We start from the raw sequence: 9,866 nt of genomic DNA, 5'->3' as shown, positions 1-9,866 counted from the left end.
AACAGAGTCAACAAAAAGAGTAAGAAAACTTATTTCTACACAGCTATTATAGTATTAGTTTCATTGTTCATTCTTTTGTTCTGTCTACATTCAGAATTCCAAGGTTTCTGCGTCTCCAGCCTGCAGACCTCTTTCACCTTCTAGAACCTTTTTACTGCCGGCCTTGTAACCTTCTTTGCCATTGCTGGAACCCTCCAAATCTTTGCGCTTTCTCAGTAGGACCTCCCGGTCATCCAATACCAATTTCCACTTGTCATTTAGTATTGAAGTCCTCTGTTGGTCATTGTTCTTCGCCGGATCCTCATGTTACATTCCCTGTTTTCATGCCTGTTTTTTCCTGCTGTTGTGCCTGTGACTCTCCTGTGTTCTTGGTCTTGTTTCCTTGTTCTCCTTTTTATGCTTTCTCATCCTCATTTAATGAATTATTATGTTCATCCACAGTTCCTGTCTTCACCTGGGTCCGACTCCAAACACACACTCTCTTACAGAAGAATCCTGCAAGAAAAAGGAGCCAGCAGCTGGAGTGGAGATGATCTCCTTACTTCAATAATGTTGGCAGGAGTTGAATAAGAATACACCCAGGTACGATGATACTGTGGTGTCGGTTTTTAGCAGCTAGAGGTGTATAATCTCTTTTCCGGGAATCTCTCTGCAGTGATAATCCTCTCCACAACGCGGACCACCAGCCCAGTGCTGAGGATGGCTATTTCTCCAGTACACCTTGCTGTCGGAACCTGTGCTTGAAGCCTCACACTTCCTCCACCAGGATCAGCAGGGCTACATGTCTCAGACACAGCTCCATTCTCCACCTCCCGTCTCAGATCCTCCTGTTCCCTCTTCCTGCCGCTGAAGATGACACCGTCATTGAGATACCCCATTCCTGGTTCTAAGGGTCTGACCAACACCTCTTTTCCACTTCTGGAGGGTCTGGTCGACGTCTTTACTACCGCCCTAGCGTCTCTGACCTCATCTCAGGCTTCCAAGTTCCAGGGTAGCTCCTTGTCACAGGCAACTCCTCAGCATTCCTAAGCTCCTTCAGAGCCCTCCTGTGAACTACAGCAGAGAATTAATTTTTCACCTTCCCTTAAGCAGCCTTCAGCAGTATCTGAGCCTTCTTTATGTCTCCTGAGTGCATCTGAGGCCACTCCTAGGCTTCTCCTGTTGCCAGTCAGCAAGCTCCAGCGCAGAATGTCTTCCTTGTCCTCATCTGCAGCAACAGCTGTTCCCGCGGCAGCAGCGGTTCTCACACCCATACCTATAGCAGTAACAGCTGCTCTGTGGTCAACAATATTTACATTAAACACTCCCACTGTGCATCCTTCAGCCTCATTACAATCATCATCTCCATTGTTGCCATCTATGCTCCTGGCTGTTATCATCTTTGTTGCCATCTGGCATCGTCATATTCATCGTCGCCATCTGCATTTCCTGTTCAGCCTTCCTCAACTCCACTTAAACCTCACATTCCTGTTCCTGAGTTCTGAGGGGGTAGAGGACAACCCACCTTGCGTTCCTGTTCCCAAGTTCTCTGACGAGTTTGTCCCGGTGGACCTTCCACGCATTCCTATTCTCATGTTCTCAGACAAGGGTGTCCTGGTGGACTCACATTGCATTCCTGTTCCTGTGTTGTTTTATTTTTTTTTCATATTTATTTAGGCACTAGTGGCCTTTATTTTTCCCAATTCTTTTCAAAAGTGAGCCAACAGGAAATGGGGTGGAAAGAGAGGGATAACATGCGGCAAACATCAACGGGCCGACAAAAAGTATTTACATTTCTGTTGTCTGCAGATTTACCACAAACAGTAGGGACTGAATTTTTCTTCAGTCTAAGTCTTTAGACTCAAAGCAGTCCGTGGTGAAGTGATTCGCGCAAACTGGTACTGTCTTCGCAATGTGACTGGAACAGAGCCCTCAAACATAAAATGAAGCCACGATATAAAATGAAGCACAGTCTCCCAATGTTGGCTGCAGCGCTGGTGGTGTAGGGGTTAAAGTGTGCAACCATATATGTAGAGGCTATAGTCTGTGATGGGGCCCTGGGTTCGAGTCCTGGACCCAGTGACCTTTGCTGAATGCTTGCCCCTCTTTCTTGTCTGCCTACTGTCAAAAAAAAAAAAAAATCTTCAACATTTTCCTGCAGTTATCTGACAGCGGGAGAATATGCTTGGACATGTTGGTCTTTGCAGCCAACAACAGAACATATGCCTTTGAGGGGAGCCATTTTAAATCGTGTCTAAAGTAAAACCAGCCGGTGAGACGTGATCCTCAACCGAAAATCAAGTGGGAGGGGCTCCACTTCAGTTGATACTCAGGAAACACGGCTAGGTGCCAGTGAAATTGTGACGTCACAATTACACAGCTTTTGAAAACGGCGCATTTTCTAGAAAAAAACAGAACATTCATTTATAGCCAAAAACGACTGAATGGTTTTTTTTTTATTAGTTTGGACTGTTTGTAGAAGCATCAGAGACTCAAAACGTTTGCACCTTTCACTCAGACAGAGCTTAATATCAGTTATATTTGGAGATTTAGTCATGTACACAAAATCAGAGGAGAGGTAACCGTTTCCAGTGATTCTGGAACAATCTCCAATTGAAAATGAGAGCTGCTTAAAGCATTTTTTTATTTAAATAACCAGTATTACCCTAATTATTGCTAGCAAGATTTGGTGACTCCTAGATACCACTCTTTATTTCTGTTCACTAACACTAAGCTTTTATCCTTACCAACCTGATGACGTGGTGGCAAAATGAACATGGATCATCATCCAGCCTAGTGGCTGGTTACTTAAAGGTAAATGGGCCTCGTAGTCACATCTTATTTATACCCCAGGGAATGTTTTTCAGAACTAATTAAAAACTTTTTCAGAAAGTTTCTCATCAAATTAAAAAAAGTAAAAATAAAAAGAATAATTGTTAAATTTATTTTACAAGGACTGTTAAGTATCCAGAACTGAGCCATGGGTTATTTTGTTAAAAGCATTTTCTTTTCCCTATTGTATAAATGTAATTAAAGGATGAATCGTTCTAGATTTTTCAGTGTGATATTATACTGCAATAAGGCAATGTTGGCATCACCTCTTTATTTCTTTGCTTTCTAGTTGAACAGAATAATTCAGTTTCTTTCTCCAGACAAACTGATTTATTTGCCCAGTCTATTATTTTTTTTCTTCAAATTTAGATCTTTTTTGGTAACATTTTATTAAAGATAATTTTATTGCTGGCGTAAAGCACAATGTTCAGCAAGATAACTTTATAAAGACGAAAGCCAATAGCCACACTTTAAATAATTAAGGCCATAAAAAGTTCAAATGAGTAATATGTAATCACGTTTCTCTCAGTCTGTGCAATGATGGATTAGGGCGTCATGTGATACCAGCCTGACTTACACACTGTTGAAAATCTGCTGTGTGGGTGTGTGTTGGTCAAACTTCATTCCAGACATTTCCTATCTGCTCGGCGTTGTTGACTCCAGATACAAAAAGCCTGACAAATACTTCAGAAAATTCATCTTGCGTTGTTTGTTCTGTTTTATTTGATTTTACACATATGACAATGACCTAACAATGAGCAGCTATGCAGCACAAAGTGCAGAACATAGAGCGAGCCAACCAGAAAGCATTGCAAGATGAGACCAAACCTTCTGCATAAACACCAAGGCACCTAGTACCACCAGACACTGCGGTATAAACAAAAATCTAATATCCATCCACCACAGGGAGCAATCACTGCACAGTCTTCTACAACAACGTGACATTTTACTTCTGATTTAGCATAAATGGCACTTAAACACAGTGTTAAAGTAAACAGAGACAGTACCGAATATTACATATTTATCAGGATAACTGTTTAAAAACATTTACAACAAAATATTTTACAAAGACAAAAAGGTAAAGTACACAAGTTTATCAAGGCTAATAAAATACATTCCTCCAAGAAACAGAAATCTACCAAGCAACAACTTAGAACTTGAACTAAACTTAAAGGTGAATATATATTTATTTAATTTTGTGTTTTTTAATAATATAAATAATTTGATTATCAAACGAATAAAAGAATCTACTTTGTAGATAAAGAGTCCAACACTGCAAAGTGTCAGTAAAATGTGAGTTGTAACTAACATTAAGGCATATAGAGACAGATCAGAAGGCTAACTGTGGGCTTTAATCCGAGCCACTCCTTACTGTCCAAGTGTGCATCACGAACATCAGTGGAACCACATTCTTCCCTTCTATTAAAATAGATTTGACGACATACAGATTCACATAAACAAAGCCGCACAGCTCCAGCTTCCTACAAATGACCAAGGTGGGTAACACAAATCAGATTGGTAAATGATTCATCTTGGCCTATCAGAGACGTGGAGGCATGTGGGGCCAGAGCATGACTAGTAAAAAGTAAAAGTAAAATACATGTACTTCTATTTACACTGTGTTCCGGACATGGCACAAAGCTCAAACACCGTCTTCAAAGGCTGTCTCTCAAATACAAAAAGACAGTAACACAAAACTAAGGTATGATTAAGCAGCTTATCAGATATTGCATTCTAAAAATCTTCCTATTTCCTAGACATGAGAAAAACTTCACAGCAGATTTTGTTTTCCCTCACTGATTAGCTGTTCAAAGTTTTTGTAACAAGGTCCTTCATGAATGCAGTGATGCTGCAGACCACTTAGCCCACATTACAACCACTGCCATGCAAAGGAGGGGACGCCGGTATGGGTGTGCTCACAAACCTTTTCTTTGTCTCTAGATGAACTATGTTTGCAGCCATACCGTGCTGTTCACATACTGGCATGGAATGGAATGATTCTCCATTATCCTAGCTTTCTTAAGATGGAGAGCTAGCTTAGGTCTATATAATAGCAAGGGAGCCTGTGTGCAGTATTTGGCACTGTTATTATTTTTCATGTGTTTTAATGCTGGTGATGTACAAGCTGTATACTTGTGAGTGGAAACACCAAAAGGGCAGCAATGCTGTATCAAAACACATCCAGTATGGGTACAGCACAGCGCTGTAGTCGGCTAAAGGCTGAGTGTGCACACTGCACTAGAACCCTGCATCCAGCTCAGTGGAAGGCACTGTCATTGTTGTAGGAACTGGAGCTGGGGAAGGTGGAAATGGGTTTATTCCAGGGCAGAGTACCAGACTGGTCGGCTGTTGGCAGACTTAAGGTGCTGGCACTCTTCATCTTGTTCTTCAGGCCCCAGCTGAGGAATGATGACTTCTTGCTCACTTTGCGGGCTTTTAAAGGCTTTTCTTCATCGTTGTACGCCAGACAGATCATGGAGTAGGTCTTGGGCAGGTTTCCGCTGAAGGTGGCACTCTTTGTTGGCTGGGTAGAAACAGTTTATTAGTTTTTATTCTTTTTTTCATATCAGTCTGAAATACATAGGGGACCTGCAATTAGTCAGTGTTTAATGGAACTAATAGCTTCTGTGGCCATTACATTAAAAAAAACTATGTCACACCATGTAACACTAACATGCAATCATTGTACACACATCACTGTATGCATAGTGGGAGAAACCAAATGTGATTCATTACCATTTACAGTGACTTTTTACAGTTTGGGACATTTCAAAAACCTGTGATAAACCAACACAAAGTAGTGCATCACTGTGAGGTTGAAGGGAAATGATAAATGTTTTTAAAAACCTTTTAAACTAAAAATCCAAAAGGTGCAGTATGCATTGGTGTTCAGTCCCCCTGGGGCAATACTTTTTGCTGAAGTTACATCTAAAAGTTGTTTGGGGGATGGTTCTACCAGTTTTGTATGTCTAGAGACACAATTTTTGGCAAAAAAGCTGACGCTGGATGAGAGAGTCTAAACATCAATTTTAAAGTCTTGCCACAGTTGAATTTACTGTAGATCTCGACTTTGACTAAGCCCGAAGGCTGGAAGATGAACCTCCACACTAGTCTTAAATTTTTGCAGGATCTTGTAGTTTTTCTTTCAGGATTGCACATAATTTAGCTCCATCCATCATCCTATGTACTCCAACCAGCCTACTTATTGCTAACGCGTTTGCTATTGCTGAAAAAAAGCATTCCCAACAACATGATGCTGCCAACGCCCTATTTAATGTGTAATAAGTGATGTGTAGTGTTAGTTTTCCACCACACAGGTGGACTCTTTGTCTTTCTTCAGCTGGATGTTAAGTAGTAAACATCCAGCTGAAGAAAGTTGGTTGGACTGAATGTTATTTAGGGGTATCAGATTAAATGCATGTTACACTTTTCCATTCTTTATCTGCAATTTGTTTTTTTTTTAAACCATGGATCATTTCCTTCAATGTTACAATTATGTGCTAACTTGTGTTGTTTGGTATAGCTAATTAACTTAGTCAAATACATTTAAGTTTGTGGTTTTAACAAGAACATTTTCAAGGTTATGAATCCTTTTGTAACGCACTGGAAAGCTCCATCATGAACATACTTGATTTCTAAATATTATTTTTGCTGTCTCATAAGAGCTTCCTTAATCATTTCCTCAGTAATTGGTCCAGACATACCATGGTAGGGCTGTTGTCGATTATGCTGACCACCTGGAGTTCAATCCCCTCTTCATCCACATCTTTCAGAAGTCGCATCATGTCACTCACACCCATCCATTTGGTGTCTCTGTCACCCACAGCAACAATATAGTCACCCTCCTTCAGTCCATCAGCCTTAAAGAGAAAAGTCAAAGAACAAGAGTTAGAAAGGTAGTTTTCTACCCTAAGGCAGCTACAATCAGCACAGCGGTGAGTGTGTGTGTGTGCAGCAGAGCACTTTATTTCTCAGTAAGTCCATATCCACAAGCAGGAGTTGAACCATTTCTCTGTAATTGCTTGCTCTATATTCACCTGAGCTGTTCAGTAATCTCTGCAGAATCAGTAAGTCCTAAATAGAAAATTCTGCAGAATGCTTTATTAAAAGGTTGCTAAGGGTTCGGCCTAGTAAAGCTTATACCCTATTACTAATCTGTTTCCTTGGATAACCTGCACAGCTTATTAAGGGTTGCTTTTTGTTAGCACATCTTAATGAGCTGTCAGGCTATAAAGGATTTTAGGGCGTAAATACTCCCCATTTCTTAATTTAATTAAGTGGCCAGAGTATCAGGAGAGAGGAGGGGAGTACCTTCTAACATTTCTAGATGTAAATCCTGTTTAGCTTTTAGAGACTGACTTTATTCAAATTAAATAGTCAAACATTATCAATTTTGTGAGTATCTGAACCTATTTTATATTCTCTGAAAGTGTCCAAACTACCCACTGCAACCAAGCCAACTGTGGTTGTTTAAATATTGGGCAAAGCAGAATACTAGAGGGCAAAACACATCACATTTTGTAATGTGTAAGTCTAAAAATCTAGTATCACATGTAAATGAATTACAATTGGCCTTTCTAATGTTTTGTAAAGTTGATCAGTAGTTTTAACACACTTTCTGACACAAAAAGAGCGATTTCACTTCCATACATGAATGATGACTTAGAAAAAGGCTGTAAAAGGAAAATCTACAGTTTTTTAGACAAAAAGAAGCCTAATGGAAATAAATATGTCCAATAGATGTATGACCACTTATTGGTGACACAGAAAAAGGACAGAGTGAACGCTCTTACTTTCCCCAAAGATCCAGTATGCGGACAGCCATGGGTGAGCTTTGTGAAAATAAATAGGTCAGGTTGACAGAGTACTCTTCACCCACCAGAAACAGTCTCTCCTTTGGCTTATTAAACAACCGAAGACTTGGTTTCAAGGGAGGAAATAAACAAACTGAGGGATTAGAACAACAAAATGCATTTCACAGCTACAACAGCTCAATGAGCCAGTACCATTGACCACTGAGGCAACACCTGTTAAAACTCACTGTTTTACTGTAGTTTTTACTTTTTATGATTTGTCACAAAACCTCTGCAGATGGTATCAGGTAAATTAATAGTATTACCTAAATGATTAGTTGTCTACCCATGACAATTAGCTTCAGCACTAACTCCACTTTTCTCAGGGTCTGAGCCAAATGAAGGAGTAAGCTTAAGACAGGAGCTGCTGTCTGATTATATATCAGTACTTTAATTTCCCTTTCAGCCATAACATGTTTAGAATTAGCTTGGATGTATTAGGGTAAAATAACAAATACTGACAAAACTAAATGGATAACTTAAAGAGATTGAGTGACGTGTCGTGCACATCAGAGTAACCATGTAGGTCACAACTGGAGCAGAAATTCTAACATCTATCTGAGCCCAACATTTACATTTAGAATTAAACTTTTTGGCACAAGTGATCAGTCACCACTGTGGTGGATCACAGATAGACTGGGATCCACTCAAATTTCTTATAAATTCCTTTATAGAGTGTTGGTCTGTTAGGTGTCCAAGCTACTGCTCTATGATATGTTTTCACCTGACCTCCAGCTCCTCCTCGCTGGATGAAACACCATGCACATCTTCACTTTCTAAACCGAAATTTGAGTTGCAGACTTTGGTTTCTTTAGTTTTGTGGCCAGTGCGTTATGTATTGATGCCTGAGTTTGGCGTTCCAAGTGTAAAATCCTGTGCAGTCAGTTTTAAAGAATGCTATTTGACTTACAGCAGCTTGGCTGAGAGGGTCCAATGAGACCACCTGAACCGGGGCTTCTCCTTTCAGTGTAAAACCCAGGTCTCTGTCCTCTGCACAAACATGGATCTTCCTTGGGGCCGTCCACTTCTGCTTGGCTGAGAAGACTGACAGTGGGCCCTGAGAGGACACAAGGTGGAAATGCTTGGGTTAATTTGATTTTTAGATCCAAAGGACAATTTTCCTGTTGAGCTTTGTATTGGTAAATGTCTGGGGTCAAACTGGTTTTCCAGTTTCTTGTGTCCTCACTGACATATGACCTGTTGAAACGCAGCAATCAGAGGAAAATTCCTGTTTGGTCCAGACTCCATTGCAAATTAAGCAAAAAGTAATCATATACATTCCCTCTTCATTGAACATTAAGATTTACAAAAGACATACAAGAACAACGCCGAAGTAGTTCTTTTAGAAAACAAAATGTTCAAAAGTTCCTCCTTATAATTTTGCATGTGAGAAATGCTGACAGAATGCAAAGGTTTACGTTCTTTTGCACCAGTGTTCCTTGTTTCATAGTTGAAAATTGTGTTTGGCTGTTGGAAATGTAACTGTGTAAAAACATTTGGCACCAGGGAACGCAGAGAGGTTCACATACACTCGATGGAAAAATAAATCCCCCCTTCATCCCTTTAACCAAGAAGATTCTTTTATTCCTTTATTTTGTTTCTACAACAAAGACAGCCCTGAAATATGTTTACATTTATTTATTTTATTTGTGAAGTTTTAATCTGGCAGTCTTCTTTATCTTTGAAAAGATTACAATCTTGTGCTTAAGCTGTTAATAAAGAGGTGGGTTGGATTTTATGACAGGAACAACAGAGATACTTATGGTCTGAGGCTTTACCCCCCGCTGTCTGAAACTGATTCCTGTAGTAAACTGGGTTTAACCAAAGAGACATAGCCTAATGTCTGCAATTGTCTCAGATAATTCAAGCATCAGTGAGATGTCGACCTATCACAATAACATAGCAAATAGTGACATTCCGTCATGCATAGCATATGAGCAAAAGAGAATCAAATTCCAAAGTTTAAACATGAGGAGCTTAGGATTTGCTGCTGGGGGGCTACTCCTTTTACAGCCTTGTAAAAGGAGTAATACCACTTGAAATCCTTCACATTTCTTTTGTTTTAGAATGTTTTCGGCACTAGAGGCCTTTATTTTTGACAGTAGGCAGATTGGAAGGAGGGGCAAAGAGAGGGGGAGACATTCGGCAAAGGTCTCCGGGTCCGGGACTCGAACCCGCGACGGCTGCTTCGACAACTATAGC

At 40.1% G+C, this 9,866-nt stretch overlaps 1 protein-coding gene across 2 annotated transcripts in view; it reads right to left on the bottom strand.

Moving 5' to 3' along the window:
• Positions 1-3,511: 3,511 nt before the first annotated feature.
• rhpn2 (rhophilin, Rho GTPase binding protein 2) overlaps positions 3,512-9,866 on the bottom strand; it is a 35,340-nt gene continuing 28,985 nt past the window's right edge. For both annotated transcript variants that reach the window (XM_047363315.1, XM_047363316.1), the window contains exons 13-15: positions 8,575-8,721; positions 6,516-6,671; positions 3,512-5,335 (exon numbers count right to left, since the gene is read on the bottom strand). In XM_047363315.1, the coding sequence (XP_047219271.1) occupies positions 5,069-5,335; positions 6,516-6,671; positions 8,575-8,721 (570 nt within the window). In that variant the 3' untranslated portion in view covers positions 3,512-5,068. The remainder of the gene's footprint in view (positions 5,336-6,515; positions 6,672-8,574; positions 8,722-9,866) is intronic.

The sequence above is a fragment of the Girardinichthys multiradiatus genome, chromosome 4 (assembly GCF_021462225.1).
Source record: "Girardinichthys multiradiatus isolate DD_20200921_A chromosome 4, DD_fGirMul_XY1, whole genome shotgun sequence".
NCBI lineage: Eukaryota > Metazoa > Chordata > Actinopteri > Cyprinodontiformes > Goodeidae > Girardinichthys > Girardinichthys multiradiatus.
This window is presented reverse-complemented; position numbering and strand designations above follow the sequence as displayed.